At 48.8% G+C, this 22,241-nt stretch overlaps 1 protein-coding gene across 6 annotated transcripts in view; it reads right to left on the reverse strand.

The window, feature by feature from the left end:
- Positions 1-11,460: 11,460 nt before the first annotated feature.
- Tox2 (TOX high mobility group box family member 2) overlaps positions 11,461-22,241 on the reverse strand; it is a 127,977-nt gene continuing 117,196 nt past the window's right edge. For all 6 annotated transcript variants that reach the window (XM_004858202.4, XM_013077103.3, XM_013077104.3 and 3 more), the window contains 6 exons: positions 19,376-19,615; positions 17,667-17,894; positions 15,009-15,089; positions 13,900-14,295; positions 13,125-13,252; positions 11,461-12,416 (listed from right to left, as the gene is read on the reverse strand). In XM_004858202.4, the coding sequence (XP_004858259.1) occupies positions 12,380-12,416; positions 13,125-13,252; positions 13,900-14,295; positions 15,009-15,089; positions 17,667-17,894; positions 19,376-19,615 (1,110 nt within the window). In that variant the 3' untranslated portion in view covers positions 11,461-12,379. The remainder of the gene's footprint in view (positions 12,417-13,124; positions 13,253-13,899; positions 14,296-15,008; positions 15,090-17,666; positions 17,895-19,375; positions 19,616-22,241) is intronic.

The following is a 22,241-nucleotide window of genomic DNA, read 5'->3' on the forward strand; positions in this document are numbered from 1 at the left end:
GAGCTGTTCATATCAAGGCAACTGGGAAGCAGAGAGCAAAAGGAGGAGCCAGGGACAGGGACTCTTCCAGGTCACTTCCTCAATGACCACCTCTTCTGACCAGACCCTACCTCCTAACACCAAGCCAGAGCTGGCTAGATCCCCTGTACTCCAATCCTATTCCACAAGCCCCACGTCTGAGTGCATGAGGCTTTAGAGGATCATCCTGATATAAACCATACCGTGCCATATTTTTACTTTTCACCAGGGGGCTGCTACTGACCTCTAGTGGTTGGAGGCCAGGCATTCCACTCCATCTTACAACAGAAAAGCAGCCCCCTCCCCCACTCCCCACCCGCACCAAATGCAAACTGGTCATTCAGTGTCAGTTGGCCAGGAGCTTGTGGTGGGTGGCACAGCATCAGTCCTGAACTTGATCTTGCATCTTTGGCCTCATCCGTGAGACCTGAGTGACTCCATTTTAAAGTTTTGGCCCCATTTTAGAGTAAAGGTGGCCTGGACATAAATCCTAGTTCCGAGAAAAACCACAAGATGCACTTTGGCCACCTGCCTGTGATAATGTTTAGCAGTCCCCTAGCAACTCGCCTAGCGACAGCTAATCGGTAGCTGCCCCAATGTCCCAGATGCTCTTCTCGATGGCCTGCAACAGCTAATCAGTAGTTACCCCAATACCCCAGTATCCCAGATGTTCTTTTCGATGACTTGAGCAGCCGTTTGCAGTTCAGAGCGCAAGGCCCAGCCAATTAGGTTTAAACTTTCAAAACTTGCTAAATGCTAGCCAATTGTGTGATTTGCGTGTGATTTGAAACCCCACGCCCTTTTTGAAACCCTGCGCCTTGCTGTAACCTCTATAAAAACCCCTGGTGTTTTAGAGTCGGGGCTCTCAATCTTGACCCGCTGCGTCGGTGTCGGATGAGAGTCCCTGCTCGAGCTTGAATAAACGACCCTTGTGTGTTTACATCGGAATCGGTTCCTTGGTGGTCTTCGGGGACCTCGCGATCTGGGCACAACATTGGAGCTCAGTTGCCATGTGTGTTCGTTTCCTGGGGCCACTCTAGCAAGTTCCCACCAACTGGGTGGCTTAAAACAGCAGAAATTTGATTTCTCACAGTTCTGGAGGCTGGAAGTCTGAAAGCAAGGTATCAGCAGGTGGGTTCCTCCCCGAGGACCCTCAGCTCGTGTAGCATCCATCACGGCCTCCCTCTTCACATGACCTTCTCCCTGCATATCTGTGTGTCCTCTACTGTGTGTCCTGATAAGACTCATTGGATTTAGGGCCACCCTCATCCAGTAAGACCTCGTCTAACCTAGTTACGGTGACAGGGATCCTATCTCAAGTAAGGCCACATTCCGAGGTTTGAGTTGCACATGAATGTTGGGAGGGAAGCAGAATTCAACCCGCTATACTGTGGAAGAAATCCAATGCCCCTAGGACCACCATGCTGTGAGGAAGCCCAAGCTGGCCCCACACACAGGTTGCAGAGGTGGAGAGACACCCATGCAGTCAATCCCTACATATTCTTTCCCCATATCCTAGCTGAGCCCTGAGATGGGAGAGAAGCAATCTTGGATATTTCAGCTCCAGCTTTCCTAGAGCTACTACAGCAACAGGGAGCAGAACCATTCTGTCGACCCACAGAACAATGAGACAGAATGAATGACTTTTAAGCCCTAAGTTTTGGGGCACTTAATGATCCAGCCATAGATAACTGACCTCAGGCCAGGGCTGGGCTGCTATTGACAGGATTTTCCACTTCCCATGGGGTAGAGGATGACTTCCTCTCTCAGATCTGTGGTGCACCTGGGGGCTTCACATCCTCATACCTGAGGACCACACTCTGGCTGGGCCTAGAGAGACCCCGTCTTCCCCCTTCTCCCATCCCTGGCTCCTTGCAGCATCCGGATGCCCCTGGCATGTTCTTTCCACAGGGACTTCTGTGAGGGACTGAAGCAGCCCTTTGCTGAGGAATTCCTCAAACTGCAGTTAACTCCAAACTCTGGGAGATATGGAGTTTTTGAAGTGAAAGGGTTTACGGATCTTTTATAGATACCAGCCAGAAAAAGGACCAGGTCTTCAGACAATTCCTGCAGCTCCCAGCAGGAGGGCTGGGTAACACTTGGAAATACACCCCTGGGCCTGGAGCTAAGAGTGTCTTTGTACAACTTGGGGAGGGAAACACAGGTTGTTTACACGGAACCTGTGCTGGCGAGCCATAAGAGGAGCGGGATAACACAAAGCAGGGAGACTTTGGGGTTAGGAGGGTGTCCACCTGTAGTAACTGCTGCTTTTGGATTGGCAGGGCTAGCAGTCTGGAAAGTTTACAAGCTAAGAGGAGACTCTGCCCTGGTGGCTGGCCTTGGGGGAGGGATTTAAGTCAAGGTTCAAAGTATGCTCAAGAAGGTGAAATAGTGTTTGTTTTTTGCCTTCTCCCACCCCCAGCTGTTCACTGATTTAACTTCCCTTGTTAAATTCAGGACATCTAAGAATTTTTCTCTCATCAGAATGCTGGGGCCTGGCCTCTCAGTTCTTTGGCCTCAGAAGCCTGCACGGGGAGCCGGAGCAGGAGGCCGGTGGCTGGCCATTCTTCCAGGCAACCTTCCCACACTTTATCCTTGGCTTCTGCTCAGCACTGCACCTGTCTCTGGGAGCCACTCCAGGCCCCTGAAACGGAGTTAATTAGTCACATGGTATTTGTCTGGGAGCAGGTCAGTTGGTAGTCGATTCTGGCTTATCAGATGAGTAGTTAAAATTAGTTAGCCAGATTGTCTGTACTCACTTTGGAAGACAGTTTGGCAGTTTTTTCTGAAGTTAAACATATCTACCCTATGATCCAGTATTCTCACTCCCACGTATTTACCCAAAATAAATGAAAACATATGTCCAGAGAGACTTGTTCGAGAATGTTCATAGCAGCTTTAGGCATCGTTGCCAAAAACCAGAAACAGCACATATGACTATCAACAAACTGTGCTCTATCCATTACAGTGGAGTCCTACTCAGGAATAACAAGGAACAAATTAAGGATTCACAGGCAGAAACATGGACTAATTTAAAACCCATTGCATTAAGTGAAAGAAGCAAATACATAAAATACCTATGGATGCTTCTATTTATATGAAATTAATTCTAGAAAAGGCCAAATCAGAGTGACAGAAAAGCAGCACAATTGCTGCTTGGGGCTGCTTAGGGTTAGGTTGGAAGGAGTGTGAGGGAATTTCTGGGGTGATGGGAATGTTGTGTTTCTTAACTGGAGTAGTGGTGACACATGCATTTGTCAAAACTCATCAATCCAAGCTGGGCACAGTAGTGCATGCCCGTAATCCCTGCACTGAGGAAGGCTGAGGCAGGAGGATCACAAGTTTGAGTCACATTTGGGCAACTTAGTGAAACTCTGTCTCAAGATAAAAAAGAGAAAGGCTGGGGATATATCTCAGTGGTTGAGCACCCCTGAGTTTCACCCCCAGTACCAAAAAAGAAATAAATAAAATAAAGTAAAATTAAATTAAATTAAAAAGGAACTAAGGACTTCAAAGGAAAAGTTTGGGGTTCTGGGTGATTATACGATGGGGAAATTTTGGTCCTCTGCCTCCTGGGGACAGCACAGCCAGCGTGTGTGTGGGGGGTAGGGTCTCTCCATCTTCTTAGGCTGTCCTTACTTTGTGGTCTCCTCATCCTCCCCTGGCCTCTGAGGATGTAGGAAGTCAGCTCTGCAGTCCAGCAAGCAGGTGGGCAGAGGGGGAGCCAGGTGGAGGCAATGACAACAGAGTGGCCCCCAGGCCGAGTGACCCCAGGCCCCTCCTATCTATGGAGGAAAAAAAGAGGTAAATTCACCCTCACCTGGTCTTTCGGGCAAATGACCCTTCCAGAGCCCTCTTGATTTAAAAGTGAAGTCTGGATAGAGCAATACATAACCCAAGAGAAGATTTTGCTCCAGTGAAATTCCATCCAAATATTACAGGTGCACACCTGGGATCCCAGCACTCTGGGAGCCTGAGGCAGGAGGATCAGAAAAGTCACTGGTCCTTAAATTATGGGAGCCACTCCTTGGGGCTATAATGGTTGAAGTTGAATATGGAAGCCAACCATGGAGGTAATGACGGGTGTTGCTTGCTTATGTCAGAACTGGATTCAAACCCATGTCTGACTTGGTGACTAACCTTCGTTACACTGTACTGCAGTTCTTAATTTGACCACTAAGAGGCGCCGCTGCTCCACACATGAGCTTTGTGATAAATTCGCTCTAGAAGAGGGCTTTCTGTTGTTGTTTTTTAATAATCACCATCATTATTTTCTGATTCAACCCAACTATTAATTTTAAGCTCTTATTATGTTCCAGGGCCTGCCCTAAGCACGTTACACGCTTTATTTTTTATCTTCCGCACAACGGCTCTAGAATTTGAGACAAGACTGTGTTACCCAGATAAGCTGAAACTCAAATATGTGTCTGTATTTCTATTCCAAAGCCCACTCTTAGCCACCTGCTCAGTGAAGGGCACAAACAGAATGTGTAGAAGCCGTGTTTGGGTGACAAACTTGCGGAGTGTGTATCCAGGGGGCTGTTGGAAAGCACACCAAATTTAAATGCTCATTGGCAGGGCAGTCACTCCCCACTTCAACACAGTCCTCACCTCTCTGGAATACTATCCTGTCTGCTTCCCTTGTTCATGTTTCCTGCCTGACCCTGACACCGTTTGAATCTGCAGCTCCATTTGTGCTTAGTTTCTTGACTCCATTTACATTAATAACATGTCGTGGATTAGAGCCACTGGGTCTAGGGGGAAAACGCTGAGGGAGGCTTAGGGATTCAGGAAGACAGGCAGGAGCAATGCTACATGGAGTGGCCCAACATCATGCTAGGGCTGTGGGGGGCTCTACATCTGACCCACTGGTGTCATTTCTGCTCCAGCAGTGTGCATGGCACCTGGCAAGATGCATGGATTCCCTGGAGGGCCAGTGATGAGCTGGAGGAGAGGTGTGGCACATTCTGATTGCCAGCTGCTCCCAGAGGACATGGGTGACTTTATGACCCACACAGGGTCTGTTGGTCCTGACTTGACTTGTGTCTGTTCTCTTTTGCCTGGCCTGTGACCCAGTGGTTGGGCTGATTCACACATTTCTAATCATTCCTGTGCACCCCATCTGGTATGGATCTAATTGTCCTCCCCAAAATCTACACGTTGAAGTTCTAACCCCCATAGCCTCAGAATGCATAACTGCATTTGGAGATAAGGCTTTTAGGGAGGTTGTTCGGTTAAATGGGTGAGTCAGGATCTAGTCTGCTTGGTTTCCTCATAAGAGGAAATTCTGAAGACACAGAGAGACATCAGGAGTGTGTCTGGACTGAGGGACAGCCATGTAAGGACATGGTGAGAAGGTGTCACCTGCAACCCAACCAGAGAGGCTTCAAAAGTACCGACCCGGCCAGCTCCTTGCTCTTGAACTTCCCGCCTCCAAAGGTGTGAGAAAACAAGTTCCTGTTGTTTCAGCCGCAGCCTGTGGTGTTCCCTTCGGACAGCCCCAGCAGACACACACACTGACTTCATCCCGGGAGTGCTGGGGCAGGCTGGGAGTGAAGTCTTCGGCCTAGAGCCAGCCTGAGGCAGCCAGGTGGAGGAGCTCAGACACAACCTCCCGCTCCCCCCAGTGTAGACACAAGTGCAGAGGGGCTAACTGCTGGGCTTTGTTCCTCATGCTCTTACACTTAGTGATGAGAATCATCACAGAGTGCAAACAAGATAAATTCTTGGTTTCTAAATTCCAAAAGATGGTCTTGCGGTAAGACAGAAGCAGTGGGAAGGGAGAGGCACTGTCACATGGGAAGGTTCCAGTGGTGACAGCACAGTGAGAGAAGACCCACCTACGTGCTTGTTGCTGTGCAGCTTCAAGACATAATGGACAGAGCAATAAGCTAAAAGGTACCAATGGGGAAAATAAATAACTGACAAAGAAATAGCATTCAACTCTTCAACAGCCATGCTGAAAACTAGAAGGCAATGAGGTGGTGCCTTTGACATTCGCAGAGTTATTATCAGCCTAAAAAGCTTAATCCAGCAAAATCACTGAACAGCCTGAGGCAGGATGGGCACGCATGCAGAGCTGCAAGTATATTCCCCACATGCATTTCATAGAAAGCTACTGGGAGATGCACTCCAGCACAAGAAAGCAAAGCAAGAAAGAGGCATAGGTGGACCCAGATACAGAGGAGAGAAAGCAAAGGACTTTGCTTAATGCCAATAGAAGTAAGCATCAAGTGATAGCTGGGACCTGCCTGGAGAAAGAGGCCTTTGCTTCCCATGGCCTCCCAAGCTACAAGACTGCCTGCTCTTTGATCCCAGCATGTATTTGGCCCTTCTGAGCATCTGAATGAGCTGAAGTCTTTGTGTATTTGTGGAATTTGGTTAGTTTGTGTATTTGGTTAATGTTTATTTTTCACCTTACTAGTGAGTCAAAGGGGGCAGGACCTGCCTGGTTTCCTCCTCATCACTGTGTCATAGCATCAAGCATAGTGTCTTGTGCTTACTTAAGAGGAGCTCATAAAATGTTTATTGAACAAATGGCAACTAACTTCTTTCTGTATCTAATAGGAACCTCTAGAGGGCAGCCTTCCTCCACTGAGAGCGTGGCTCTACCGTAGCAGGTCAAGCTGGGAAGGCCAGTGGGCAGAGACGGGCAGGTGGGCAGTGGGTGGTGTGCCTTCTGGAAGCAGGAGCAGCGCTGAAGGAGAAGGGAAAGGTACAGCTTCATCCTTGCATGCAGAGTGAATGGAGGCCACAGAGATCAAGAGGCACACCAGACTCTGATTTTCAGTCCAGGTTCTTAACAAACAAACAAACAAACGAACAAAGCGATTGCCTAATAGTGAACAAAAATATGAGTTGTTATGAGCCAGGCACCTCCACACATACCATCCTTTACAACCCGAACAGCTGTTCCGTGAAATGTGTAAGAGCGTGCCCCTTAGCAGGCAAGGAACGCAAAGCCCAGAGAAAGATGTGCAGACAATGCTGGTCTAATTGTACCACCATTTTCTCACTTAAACACTAGGCTGAGCTGCAGTTCTCACTATCACTGTGTTTCACGGGGGGAAAACGAAATCTCCAAGGAGAAAGCCTCACAAGTGTCCCCACCAGGAAGGGGAATGCTGGTCCTGGAGCCACCCACGGGCTCTGCTTCTTCCCCAGTGTTGTGCAACCTCCACTGTGCATAAAGCCTCTCTCGTCCTGCCTTGCTGGAATTCACACTCTAAACCAAGCCGTCCCTCCCTAACTGTGCTTAATACTTCAGTGTTTCCCTTTTCTTTCATTCGAAGGATTGCAACAGCTCATCGGGTCCTCGTCACTGGAGTGGAAGCCATTTTACAGAAAGAAATGTGTCTAATAACTCACATATGTCCTCTATACATGTTGAAACATAGGAAAAAAATTATAAGCAGGCTGGAAAAAATTCTTCCCTAATGTCACATTTCCTACCACACTTTTTTTGGTGCTACTGGGGATTGAACCCAGGACATTCTACCATTGAGTACACCCCCAGCCCTTTTAAAATTTTTTGTATTGAGACAGGGTCCCACTAAGTTGACCAAGCTGAGCTTGTACTTGTAGTCTTCCTTTCTTAGCCTCCAGAAGTGCTAGGAGTACAGGCGTGTGATACTTCGCTTGGCTACTGATGCACACTGAACTGAAATGGTTGTGTCAATGCCAGAGGGGCAGTTGGTGTGGAGTGGACCCTTTGACCCTGCACCGAATGTCCCCAGGCTACCAAGGTCCTGGAATTCTCCTATCTGCTTCTGCCCATTGTGCTGTCTCCCTTCTGCTGCCCTTGTCATTGCTGCTGGCTTTGGGTGCCAGCCTCTAGGAGGTGCTATCCTCTGTCCTTCATCTGTTGAAGGCTTGCTGCTGAAGCCCGTGGGGTGGTGTGCAAAGGAAAGATCTGGGGCTTTTGTGCGTCAAGTCCCACAGCTTCAGTGGCCGAGTGCTCAGCTTCAGTGGGTGTGGCTTCTTAGGCACAAGCGTAAGAAACATGGACAGAGGCTAGACTCGGGGTCTGACAGATATCATTTTAATTCTCAGCTCCACATAAGCGATGTGACTTCCAGCAAGTACCTTGACCTCTCTAGCCAACAGGTTCTTCATCTGAAAATGCGTTGCGTAATGTATGGTAGCAGCATTTGCTTTGAGGTGCACAAGTTTGCACTCTCCTCCGGCCACACTTCTAGACGTTTCCATCGCCCAGCCCTGTGCACTGTCACCCCCACCCCCATCAGAAGATGGGAAGCACTGATGTGCACCGGCTCCAGGCCATGGTCCCCTGACCTCCTGCGTGGTGCTCTGCTTACTTACTACTGCCTGGCTGGCTGTGGGGGAGCAGGGGGACTTCGAGGCCTGAAGGGCAGCAATGCCATTAGACAGCTTGAGGGAGGGCTGGCTGAAAACACCCAGCACCCGAGTGAGCCAGGAACAAACTTCTACTGGGGAAAGCTGCTGAGATACAGGAGTTGGTGTGACAGCATGGTCCGCACATTTTGAATGGGACACAATGCCGGAAACTTAACCAAATAGTATAATAGCCATGATAGTGCTATTCTATGCACACGACATATACTAACTCACTGCTACTACAACCCTTTGAAGAGGCTGTTATCCCCAAACTGCGTATGAGGAGACAGAGAAGCTGGATCCTGCCCAAGGTCATAGGATTCGTGGGGTCAACATTCTCAGAGGCAGGATGTGTCCAAAAGCCTCACCCCCAACCTCCGTGTGTGCCGCCTGTCACTCTTGGAATGACTACCCGCCAGCATCTGGTGGGTTTCAGGGTATTAGTTTTGAGCAATTTGAGAAGCAGAGCTGAGTAATAACTGATGTGTTGAGCAATTTTTTTAAAAAACCTGAATCGATTATAATAGCATATCAGATCTTCTTTGCATGTGAGTTCTTTCAGACTCTCAGATAATTTCCATGCTAACTGATGTAGGTACATGCATGTGCTCTACACAAGTATGCACAGCTGTGGCTTGTGTGTGTGCATGTGATGGGCATGTGTGTGCAAGATGCGCTTATCTGTTCAGGGGATGTTTGTGTGCATTTATTATGTGTGTTTATGCAGTGGACTTGCATGTCTGAAAACAGTGTGCATGCATATGATGTGCATACACACATTCACATGTGTGTAGTTGCTATTGAACAACCTGTGTGTATGAGAAACACATGTGCATGTGGTTTGTGGGGTGCATTCATGTGCTATCCATGTGTGTTTATGTGGTATGTGTACATGCATCTGTGCACATGGAGCACAAACATCACACCATGAACACAGAAATGTACACATCACACATGTGGACAACACAAACACATACACACATGCTACATCCAAATACTTAGAAGTGGAGCAAAGGGGTTGGGCCGGGCAGGGGGAAGAGCTAAGGGAGGATGATATCACTGCAAACCTGCTCCTGCCTGATCCCACAGAGAGGGGAGGGCACCATAGAAGGGGCTTCTCTACTGTTTGGTCATCAGTGTGGGCAGCTCTGGGGTTGGTGCCTGGATTCCCAGCCAGGCACCCCCCATTCATGTGTTGAGATCCTAATCCACAGTGGGGTGGGATATTGGAGGTGGAGCCTGGAAAGATAATTCAGTCATGAGAATGAACCCTCTTGATTGCGATCCATGGCCTTATAAAAGTGGCCCAGGGGAGCTCCTTCACCTTCTACCATATGAGGACACAGCAAGAAGATAGATATCGATGAATTCTGAGCAGACACAAAATCTCCCAGTGCCTTGATCTTGGACTTGCCACCTCCAGCACTGTGAGAAGGAGATTTCTGCTGTTTATCAGCCCTGGTCTGTGGTATTCAGTGATGACGGCCCACATAGAAAAGGAGAATTGGGTCTGCTCCATGAAGTCAACATCAGATTTGTACATCAGCCAGTCTCATTGATTCACTGGCCGCCATTCCATTCTCTGGGGCCATTGGTCACACCCATGTGACAGCCCCCTGATATCTGCAGGCAGCTGTCTAGACCGTGTGGGGGTCCCTCCGTGGCCTGGGCAGCTGGAGGCCAGGCTGGAGATGTGGATGCTTCCAAGTGATCCCGAGCACCGGGGACAGCAATGAGGTGGGGGCAAGAGCCTCCGCCTGAACAGAGGCTGGTGGCCTCACACTCTTATTGTTTGGGGCTGTCTGCATGAGTCTGATGCTGCTGCTCTCGCCACTGTAAAAGCAAGAGTGGAACATGAAACCGTCTCAGCCATCACTGTGTTACTGACAAGCTCCGCATAGGAAAGGAAACTGTAACCACATGAAATATTTACGCTCCACATTGCGGTGCTGCTGCTGATGTGACAGCATGCTGTTTTTGTTTGTTTGGGGTTTTCTTTTTCCAAAGTGGATTACAATTTGCCCTCCAGTGAGGAAACTGCTCGTGGCTCTGCCCCACTCCCAGGTCGCCATCTGGAAGGAGTGGGCTGCCATGATCGGAGGACTAGAGGCCCCGAGAGCCACCGGGCATGTGGGGCTCCTGAGTCTAGGTCGTGGGCCCGGCTGGGAGCAGGACACCTGCCCTATCTCAAAAGGGACAGCTGCAGCTTCTCAATGACTTCTCCCTGCCAGGAAACTGTTACTTTTCCAGATAGAAAGCAGTCACATAATTATTACTTTTTCCTTTTCCTTTTTTCTTTTTTTAAACGACAGCCACCTAATATCTTCTGGAAAATTAGGTTTAAGGAGTCCCAGGTCTATGATGCTTCCTACATTCAGGTTTGAAGAAGTCCCCCTGCCCCTTGGGCTGGCGCCATTCACTTCCATCAGCTGGTAGGGCCCACCCAGGGGGACTACTGAAGCAGTGCTCACCCCTGTCACCTGCTGCTGATTGTCCCCACCTCCAAGTGGTGGCTCTCTGTGCATAACCTTTTCATCATCGCAAGAGCGCTGTGCGTCTGCATCATAATCTCACCTTTTCCCCCAAATATTATGTTAGATTTCCAGTTGTGTAAACAGCTCTATTTCATTCTAGTCTTTTGTTTATAAGCGCTAGGGATTGAACCCAGGACCTCACGAATGCTACACAAGTGCTCTACCACTGAGCTACACTCCCAGCCCCACATTGACGTCTCATAAAAATTCTGGTTGTGCATATTAAAATGCCGGTCTTTTCTAGAGCACGCTTACAATTTGGGATACTCTTTTGGGCAATAGGGATTTTACTGACACTTTCCAGTTTCTGGAGGGACAAATTTTACACGGAAGGCTTGAGAGCCTCCTATGTCCACACTGCTACCTGCGATATCCTCCACACACTCGAAACATGTTTATTGAACACTTATTATGTACCATGAACCGCATTAAGTGTTGTCCTTTTACCCGAGTCTGTCCTCACGAGGCGCTCTGTGTCGTGGCAAAAGCCATCCCCACCTGCCACGTTAGGGGTCCTGGCCTGGCTTACAAAGTGCAAGAAGATCCAGACTTGTCTGCAACTTTTCAGGACATTTTATTATAAAGAGATCCGAGAGAAGCACTGGGCACCAAGATAGACAATTGCTGGGCTAGAAAACAGCTGCAAACAACGTCAAGAACCAAACCCCAAGCCACGCACACATTAGGGTAAACTGCAACTCTGTTCTCCAGTTTGCTTCATAAATGGACGAAAATCATTGTTGGCAATTTTAAATAGATGGACACATACATGGTTTAAAAAATAATAAAGAGCAATGCCTCCGAGTGTGGCTGTAAACTGCCGGTTCTCGCTGTGCAGATGAAGAAGCGGTTTGTCAGCTGCTTGTGCACATGTCTCCCTTAAGATGAAACTTAAAAAATGTGCTAAGGGTCATACAAAATGCTTTTTACCTTAAAGGAAACTACTCCCCCCCTCCCCACGAAATAATCTTACAGATGTCTTCGGCACAGTCCTAAAACACTTAGTCAACTATGTACATGGCACCCACAGTCCGTAGATTTGGAATCTTGTGGGCACACTGGGAAACCGTATTTGCACGCCTGTGGCTGGGCTGGTGCCCTGGCCAAGCAGCTGGGGTGGGTTTCTGTCCATAAACGACCCCTCCAGGGCTCACTGAGCGGGGGCCCGACGTCCAGACAGAGGGAGCTGTGTGCAGGCGAGGAGTAGGGTCCGCAGCTACCCTGGAGCAAGGAGGCGAGAGGGTGAGGATTCCTGCATGTTCTTTGGGCTGGCGGTGGGCGGTGGGCTGCTTCTGCAGAGTCTAGTGGGAGGTCGAGGCAGAGACTCAGCCCTGGGCCGGGTGTTGACGTGTCACTGCTCTCACTGGCCGGTCCCCCTGCCTCCTGTCATGGCCTCTCTCCTGTGGTCAGCCCTTCAGGCTCTGAGCAGCGCCCGTCCAGCAAGCCTCGGGGAGCAGCGGGGAGGTGGATTAGGTGAGGTAGAGCGATTTGTCCCTGGGGAGCAAGCTGTAGGAGAGAGGAGGGTGTCAGAGCCTGGGGAGCCCCTGGGGCCTGGAGAATGGCCCTGCGCTCAGGCCCTTCCTTCACCCCTCGCCTGTGCGGCAGGATGAGGGATTGTGGCCAAGGCATCCTGACTGTCCCCTGAGCAGAACCACACATCCTGCTGGAACTGGAACCTGGGGAAGGCAGCTGTGTCTGTCAGAGCCCATTCCACTCTCAAGGCTAGGAATCATGTCGGTTTTCCTTGCTCATTCCAAGCAGAATCACAGGCGGCACTGTTTCTACTTTCGAACGGGGACTGCCCTGTCCTGCCGTCCTCAGCCTCTGCTCCTGCAAGCGCCCCCCACACATCATTGAGGGCACCGTAACTCTTGCTGCTTCAAACTCCGCTTCTAGAGAACCTGGCCTGAGACCTAGGACCTATGTGAATGTCACAGGGAAGCATTTGTGAAAAAACAGGATGCAAGGAGAAAAAGCAAGAATGATGACTGGCCTCAGTTTCCCAAGCAGGCTGGGCACCAGGCGTCTGAGCCCTCCCAGGACCCTGCTTTGCTCTGTGGCAGCCCCTGCAGATGCTCAGAGTCCTGCGGGTGGGGTTCTCAGGTCTGCTTCACATTCCTCCGAGCATCTCCCCATCCCCTCACATCCCTGTCCCCACTCCCCCTGTGAGGACAGGTGGGACAAAGGCAGGACTCATGGGGCCAGGGGACTGACCTGCAAGTGCTGATGCCACACTCCCCGCCGGGGTAGCTGCTGTCCCAGCCCCCGCTGCCTGTGGGGTTGGTCGGGCCAGGCGAGCGCGACCCTGAGCCGCTGGGGAACTCAGAGATGTGGGGGAAGTCCTGCAAAGGGAGCGGACGGTGAGAGGAGGGGTGAGGGCGGCCTGTCTCGGGCAGCTGGGTGGGGGGCCTGTGTGTCTGACGGCGTCCCCTCTGGGTGACACTTCCTCAGGGTCACTCGGAATCTCCACTCTGCCTCCCAGGCTTCCTCCTCTTTTTACGAACAATGTAACCTGAGGCCCTAGGTTCCACCCCTAGTACTCTAAAAACAAAACAAAGAATTTCAGTCCTCATCTTAGCTAAATCAGGGACTGACTTTGTTTTCAGGGTCTTTCTTCTCTGGGCCTCGGTCTGCCAATCTGTAATATGGGGTTGTGGGGCTGACCACACCCTGGAAAAGCCTCTGTGGAACAATCACTTGGGATGAGGTCTCCAAGGTTTGGGGAGAGCCAGGCACCTCAGGCTGGGAGGCTGAAGTGCACAGAGAACGACAGGAGGCCTGGAATACCCTATCTACCTGGCAACTCACCGACGGTTGACTACGGGCAGTGCCTCACAGGTCAGATGTGCTAGACCCACTTCTGAGACGTGGGAACTGGTGCTCAGAGAGGTTCTGTGCTACAGATGAGTGGCAGGGCCGGTACTGAAACCACAGCCGCCTTCCCTCTCTGTGGGTTCACAGAAGGCTCTCCCCGCTCAGCCCCGCTTACCTGCGGGCCTGGAGGCGAAGGGCTCATCGCCAGCTGCACCTGGAGTGCCATGGGGGCCGGCAGGACAGGAGGCTGGGGGGCCGGGGACATGCTGACAGGCGGGCTGAGGAGGGCGCCCTGAGCGTGGGGGGGCAGCGGCAGCTGCTGGTGTAGCGGGGGGCTGAGCGGGAAGGAGGGTGGTGGCGGCGAGGACGCGCTGAGGCCTGGCAGCAGCGACTTGGAGCCCAGTGACCGGGCGAGGCTGGCGGGGGCGGCCCCGCTGCGGAAGGCCTGCAGGTCAGAGGGCGTCAGGAAGGAGGCCAGGCCGGGCATGGCGTACATGGGCTGCTTGGGCGGGAGCATTTTGGCTGGCGGATTCCCCTGAGCGCTCTTGGCCTCGCCTTGTTCCGGGGGGCTCTGGAGGAAGATGGAAACCAGTCACTCTGGAGAAAGGGGATAAGCAGACCTGGGCTGTGAGCCCAGGTGGCTTTGTACCCCGCTGCCTGGACCCCCAGGGGAGAGCGGCGGGCTATGCAGAGATGAGCACACAGGGTCCTTAGTGCTCCTGGCTCTGACCAGGCAGCCAGCCCCGCCTCGGGGTCCCACGGCCCTCCGCTGTCAGGGAAGCCAGCACCAGCAGCCAAGCTGCTCTCCATGCTCCTGCTCAGCCTCTGCACCCCTGCGTGTGCTGTTTCCTTGACGGTGGGCCTTTATGTTGCTTGTCACTTTGTGGCCCAACTCGGGTGCCACCTCCTCTGTCACAGCTTCTAGGGCGACCCCCTTGGACCACAGTTACAGTCACTCCTAGTCCCTGCTTTGCTGGTGTGGGCAGAGGGAAAGGTAGTGTGGTCAGCAGTGAAGACTGGCAAAACTGGGTTTGAACCCTACAACCACTTAACTGGGTATTTTCAGGCAAGTTGTTGAACTCCTGTGAGTTGAGTGCTGGGTTCTTGGAAGAATTTGGTGAAATGAGATGCGCATAAAGTGCCCAGCATGGGCCTGGCGCACGTAGGTGCACTGTGATTGGGAGCTTTCTAAGGCCTGTGCTGCTGGCCATTCCTTGGGCCTCAGCTCTTGCTCCATGTCTCAAGTGGTCATTGCACTGGGGCGTTGCCTAGGGATTCTGTTACCTTGGAGACGAGGCTAGCCCTGTAGGCTGCCAGAGCTTTCAGATACTCCTTCTTCGCTGCTTCAGTCTTCCTCTTGTAGGCCTGAAAAATCCAAGACACAGCCACACTGGGGAGAATGTCATAGAGGAGTCATGGTGCAGGGCCTGGATGAGAAGGCGGGGATTCCAGGCCACACATGCACAAGGGTGGTGGGATGAGGGGCTGGGTCAGTCACCCACTGGCCCCTCTCTGGGAGCACTGCACAGGGAGGGCAGAGGCCAGGCTATATGCCAGTCCCTCAGCCATGCTGCTGTGCGCTCTCAGACAGCACACTTCATCCTTCTGGGCTGCCGGGTCATATCCGCACAACTGACTATAGAAAGACAAGGTCCTTCAAAGCCCCCTCTTCTGACCCAGCACAGTGAAGACTTAATGCTGTACCATCTTTGCCTTCTGGCATAAGCCCTACTTGTTCAGAGTATCTCAACCTGGACTCGTATTTGCTAGGATTGTTATTAGGATTTTAGACCTAGGTTTGTATGTTATTGTAGGAATGGCCTCATCTGTTTCCACTCCTTCTGTTCATGCCTTTGGGTAGAGCCCTCCCCCAATGCCTTGAGGCTTGGCCTTGGGTCTTGCTTTGGCCAAGAGGACAAGAATAAATGTGATGCAGGCAGGGACCTGAAAGTGCTTACACACAGAGGTTGCCTCTTGCTGTGCTTGAAACTCTGAGTTGCCATGTGAACACGCCTGGCCAGTGCACCGGGGGATGAGACACATATGGCCCAGTTTGCTCCCAGCTCCAGCTGACAGCCGTGACAACTCCTGAAGCACAGCAGCCTCCTCCACTGCAGCTGACTGCAGGCATGCGGGTGAATCCCGCCAAGAGCAGCAGCAGAAACATCTGGTTGCGCCCAGCACAGCTCAAGGACTGTCAAAATCATGATTTGAATAATTGGTTGCTGCTTTAAGCCATTAAGTTTTGGGATTTCTTGTTACTCATTCAAAACTGTATAGGTAGCTTCAGTATGTCTTAGTGATGGGTAAAGGCTTGTGAAAGGCTTGTGTCCCTTTTCTAAGTTCTGGAATTGTCTGCTCTCTGATAATTTGGAAAAACTTTCCCATCAATCAGAAGGCTCTAAACTTGTTGAGTGAAATGGGCCTTTTTTGTTTCTTTCCTGTAATTTTCTTAACAACATCTCCTTTGACTGTTAGTATATTATTAGTAAACTAGGAACATAAATAAAATTTCTCAATGAAATTTAACTGACACAAAACTAATAGTCATGCTTAATAGTGAAACATGATAAATAATAGAAGACCATTCTACCCACCATTTGGTAACATCTTTTTCTAATAGTCCTAATCACTATAACTGGGAAAAGAAAATAAAATTAGAAACATAAAAATGGGAAATGAGGAGACAAGAATAAGGAAAAATACTGTCACTATATCATCATCATTATTTGTAGAGGATATACATATATACATACACCCCTGTATATGTACAGATGTGTATATTTATAGATATAAATATATGTATATATATAGGTGTGTATGTATATATTGTACATCCAAAAGCCTAGAGATTTATTGAAAATTTACCAGAAACTATAATATAGCTCAGCCAGATGAATAGTGACAAACTGTTAGCATTTAAAGTATATCAACAACAATCTGCTAGAAAAATAAAGAAAAACATGCCATTTATGATGCATTAGTAGAGATATACCAAGTTTCTGGATGGAAATAAATATATAATAAGTTCTTGGATTAAAAGAAAACAGCAGAAAGATCAACAGAAAAATTTAGAAAATTCAGAAACAGGGTTGGGGATGCAGCTCAGTAGTAGAGCATGTGCCGAGCATGTGCAAAGCTCTGAGTTTGATGCCCAGCACCAGAAAAAAACATCAAAACTGGGACCATCACAGAAGATCAGACTCTCCAACTTGTGCTCGGTCCTGGACTGCACTGGATGGGGTCAGAGCAGCATCTGGAAAGAGGACCTCCAGGGATAAAGCACCTGAGATCTCCATCGCCCAAGAGCATGTTCAAAAGGAGAGGACCCCTCCCCCCAACACACACACAAAGGAAGGGGAATGGATGGCCATTAAAAAAGGAAGGTAACGGCCTTTCTAGGTCTGATAGCAGAAGCTGGTGGTGCCCTGGCCCTCCCCGCTGCAGAGCCAGCACACAAAGCTTCCAGAGGCCAAGAGTGCTGTCCCTCCTCCAGAGGGCTCGCTCTGGGGGCAGGAGCCTCGTCTGCCAGGAGCGTGGAGGCCTGAGTGCTACAGCAGCTCTCAAGTAGCGACTGACAAAAGCTGGTGCACACCTGGCCCCTTGCAGCTCAGCTGAGCCACTTCTCAGCCAGGGGTTCCCTGGGGGACTGTGCTTCACCCGCTCGCAGCGGGAATTCTCTGACACTGTGCTCTTCATTGGCGCCTTCCTTTCTCTGTCTCACCTCCCCACCTGCACCAGATTTGGGGACCACCTCCCAAATAATCTACTGGCACGATGCCACGTTCTGAAAATTCTTTAAATTTTGGAGTATGCTAAAGGAAGCATTTCAAATCAATCAGTGATCCATTGCTCTGGCCCAAACCTGCTACCTTCCCAGTTTTGCACCTCCGGAGTCTCCCTGGGGCAGCAGCACCCCAAAGCCCTGGGATCGAGGCTCACCTGCTTCTGCTCCTCTCCCAAGCTGTCCCACATGGAGGCCACGATTTTGGAAACATCTCCGAAGGTAGCACTGGGGTTCTGCCCCTTGATGGCGGCCTGAGTGTCTCTGAAGAAGAGTGCATAGGCAGACACAGGCTTCTGTGGCTCATTGGGATCCTTCTTCTTCTTCTTCTTTGGGTTCTTGGCCTTTTTTCCTGGGTCGGCTGAGGGTCTCTTCTCTCCCGAGATCTGTCCAAGTAAGAGGAGTCAGAAAACCAGAAGCCCAGCCTCAGGCCCAGCGGGGCTTTCTTCAGCAGCCCCACCCTGGGCCTGGCAAGCCCTGCTCACACCCAGGTGGAGACAGGGTGGCCCCATCTGGGCTCCCACACTGCAGCCTAGGCTGCACTGCAGGCCAACACTCACTTGCTGGGGGACAATGAATAAACAGATGGAGACAGACATGTAGGCACACACAGACACACACGGACAGAAAGATACACACACCCTGCGCAGGCGGCCTGGGTATGTAACCCACTGAAGAGAATCTGTGTGAGTATGATACTGACTCAGAGAAATTCAGGAGGAAAAGTCTTTACAGCTCCTCAAAGACTGCATGATCGAGATCACTGAATTGCACAGAAAACTGGATAATGTCCTATACAGCAATAAAACCATCACCAGTGGGACTTTAAATCTTTTCTGCTGGGTCGGCAGAAAATCATTTGTGTGTCTATCACATTTTAATTTTTAAAAACTATTTTTCTTCTGCTTTTTCTATTAGTTTTTTCCAAGTTAACATCTTCCTTCACAGAGCTGTAAGAGCCCCTTGTCAACAATGAATGTGTCGAAAGCTGATTCTAGAGAAACAGGCGCTCCTGCCTGGGTCCGGTGGGCTGTGCTTGAGTGTGACATTGTAAGAATGTGCAGCCCCTTGGGGCCTGTTTCCGAGTTCTGGCTGTATATTTTTTAACTATTCTCCCCCTGGTGATCACAAATCATCACCAAAGGTTGTCCTTGATTATGGAAGCTCGGTTTCCTCCACTGTTTGTCAGCACCATGGTGAGGCCTTGGCAAAGAAAGACTGAACGTGTCTTATAATTAGTGGGAGAATGGCAGATCAGGCCTTGCACGTGAGTAAGGGTACATGTACCAGACAGCAACTGCAGCCACCTGGGTTTGAATCCTGGCTGTGAGGCACTGGGTATGTTACTTAACCTTGATGCCTCAGTTTTCCCACTTGCTAAATGGAGATAATAACAATGCTTACCATGTAGGATTGCTATGAGAACTTCCTGGGCCACAGGAAATATTTTAGATATGTTTGTTAAAAAATAAAATAAGATCCAGCCCTGCCTGGCCTATGATACAGGTCAAGTTATCCTGGGTAAGGCTGAACCATCATTCGGAGGAAACACACACCTCCCCCATCCAGGAGTTCAGGGTCTCCTGGCACAGGTGCCATGGCTATGCCACAGGCCTCTGCCAGCCTCCGCATCCACAGTGGTGAGGGCCTCCGCAGATGTGGCAGCTGAAGTCCAGTGTCCCAGGCCCCATGCTATTTGCTGACAGCCACTTGTTCCACCTGCTGATTCTCTTCCTTCGTGGTTTCCAGCAAAGGGCAGAAGCGCCTTTCTAGGCTTTTCCAGAGGGAGGTGATGACCATGTCCCCATAGGCCCAGCCCCTCCTGACCAGATGGTATCTTAAGGCATTGCCTGTCCATCCCAAATACCTTGAAATGAGCTTCCGAATCTTCCTCCTGAGTCGAACTGGAGGGTGAGGGGGTGGCTGATTTGCTCCCTGGGGGTGATGGGGAGCTGTGGGCAATGCCGCTCCGGATGCCCATCTGGGAGATGAGCTGGGATTGGCTGAGGGCGCTCATGTGGCTGGCCAGCATCGCTGGGCGTCCCAACAGGGAACCTGGCCGACCTGAGTCATAGGCAGCAACCTCTGAGTGAACCATCTCCTGGATCTAAGAGAGGAGGATAGGACAGGGTATTAGTTTCAGAAGGGTCTGACCTGCCACACCATCACATCTGGACTCAGAGGAGGGGCCTGCTGATGACAAGTGGCAGGTGGCCTGGCTCCCTGCTGAACTGTGGCTCCTGAGGAGTCCCTGATGTGCAGAGTCTCCATTTCACTTTGATGGCTGCATGATTTGGAGCACCTGTGAGAGATCAGGGCTCCCTGACACTTTGCCTTTCTGGTGTTATTTACCTTGGACAGACAATTGGCATGCTAGCCCTTGCCAGGGAGCTCAGCCCAGCTGTGAATAGAGCATCATATACCATATAGTATTAGCTTCCCTGATGGAACACATCTCTGCATCCATTCACTATGCAACGTCATAGCAAAGAGCACAGATGCTGGAGGCCACCTACATTGTTTTTTCCAGTACTGGAAATGGAACTTAGGACCTTGTGCTTGCCAGGCAGGCACAGCGCCACTGAGCTAAATCCCCAGCCCCCAACTACGTTTTGAATCCTGGTTCTGCCCTTTACCAGCTGGATGACTTTGGTTAAGTTGTTTATCATTTCTGCACCTCAGTTTATTTACCTGTAACATGTGGATATAATCAAACCTACCTTCTAAGGTTGTTAAAGATCAAATGTACCTGACATACAGTAAGCCCTATATTGTATCAGCATTTGTTAAATACATTGAATAAATAAATCTTTTTATAAAGTTTAGTACTTTTAGGTCAGTAGTTTTCTTGGTAACTCTATTCCCCATTCTATTTTCTAACTGGCTATTTTTGGAATACTATAAAAAAGCTACTGGTTTTACACATAAACATTTCTCATATACACAATTTTTCACACACAATTCAGCAAGGCTTACTAATTTTCATACTCTTATAATGACTTTTATTTCCTCTGCATCTGTGGCTATTTCCCCCTTTTAACTTATGTTACATGTCTGCATTTGCTTCTCACTTTTTGTTCACTTAGCAAGCCAATGAGCTTTCAATTCCATGTATGTTGTTTCTTTTCTCAAGCAAAGAATCAGATCTCTAACCCTTCTGCTTCTGTTTTCTAATTCTTAATATGCATTTTATGTTTATTAATCTCTCCCTCTGCTTTTTAATAGTTTGTTATTATTGCTTCCCCCTCAATTTTTTTTCTTTTTTCTTTTTTTTCTATTTTCTGGTACCAGGGATCAAACTCAGGACCCTTGTGCTTGCCAGACAGGCACAGTGCCACTCAGCTACATTCCTGGCTCTTCCCCCTCAATTTTGAGTTACATTTTAAATTCACTTATTTTCCTCTTTCATTTTTGGTAATAAGTTTCAGGCTGTGAATTTTCCTCAGAGTATGACTTTAGCATTTCAGATTTCATCATTTAAGACTTCATCATTTAAGATTTTGGTATTGTTCTTTTTTATGTACAGGTATTTCCTTTTTATTTTTATTTTATTTATTTATTTATTTTTGTTTTGGTACCAGGGATCGAACTCTGGTCCTTGCACTTGCGCAGCAGGCAGCAAAACCACTGAGCTAAATCCCCGGCCCAGATATTTCCTTTTTAATTTCTCTTTCTCCCAAGAGTTACTTAAGAGTTCTGGAATTTCTAAGTAGTTAATTTTATTTTGTTTCTGTTCTCTTTGTTTCTAATTTTTATTAACAAAAATGATCAAAGAACGTGGAATGTACTATTTGTACTTTTGAGAATTTGTTAAGTTTTTTTTGGAACCCAAATGTAATTAAATTTTATACATATTCCACAGGACTTACAGGCCTAAAGGGAAGGCTATGTTGGCAGATTAATATAGCAGTATACTATGTATTTGATCAGCAATGGTTATATTATTTACATTCCTTTCTTTCTTTTTCTTTTTTCTTTTGGTACCGGGGATTGAACTCAGGTCCTTGCGCTTGTGCAGCAGGCGGTGAAACCACTGAGCTAAATCTGCCGGCCCTCATTTCTTAATTTTGGTTCCTTAATCAGACACAGGCTTGTCTAGGTTACTCCAACTTTTCTGTTTCCATGAAATTCTCCTTATAACTCTTAAAATTGTTGTTTTGAGAATTTGATGTTAGTGGTTTTTTTATTGCAAATAGAAGCCTAGCCATTATATCTTCATCACAGATTGAGTTTTTTATTATTATAACATGTCTTACTTTTTGGTCTCACTTTGCCAAGTGAATTCAGTGAAGTGTGGTATTAATATTGCTGCCTTTGCCTATATGTTTCTTTATATTTGTCTGGCATGTCTTTATTTCTGAGAAACTGTCTTTTTTGCATCTCTCAGTTTTTATTTATTGGAGTTATCTTTGTCAAACGCTGGTGTTTTTGTTTTGACCAGCTTAATAAAAAGAACTCAGATGTTTCTTTTTTTCTTTATGCCCTGGAAGAGTATAAATAACATATAAATCATATTTTCCTTAGAGAAATGTCAGAGTTTAGACAGAAAACCATCTGAAGTCCAGTCTTTTTTTATTTTAACAATATCTTCCATGACTTACACATCTATTTTAGTTTCCAAAAAAATTATCCATCTCATCTACATTTTTAAAACATTGCTGGGACTAGAACTCAGGGTTTTGTGCAGGTCGGCAAGTGCTTTGTTATGGCTTGAATCTAGAGGTCCCCTAAAG

This window comes from Heterocephalus glaber, unplaced genomic scaffold (genome assembly GCF_053883595.1).
Source record: "Heterocephalus glaber isolate CG9 unplaced genomic scaffold, H.glaber_assembly_v1.0 deba00001673, whole genome shotgun sequence".
NCBI lineage: Eukaryota > Metazoa > Chordata > Mammalia > Rodentia > Bathyergidae > Heterocephalus > Heterocephalus glaber.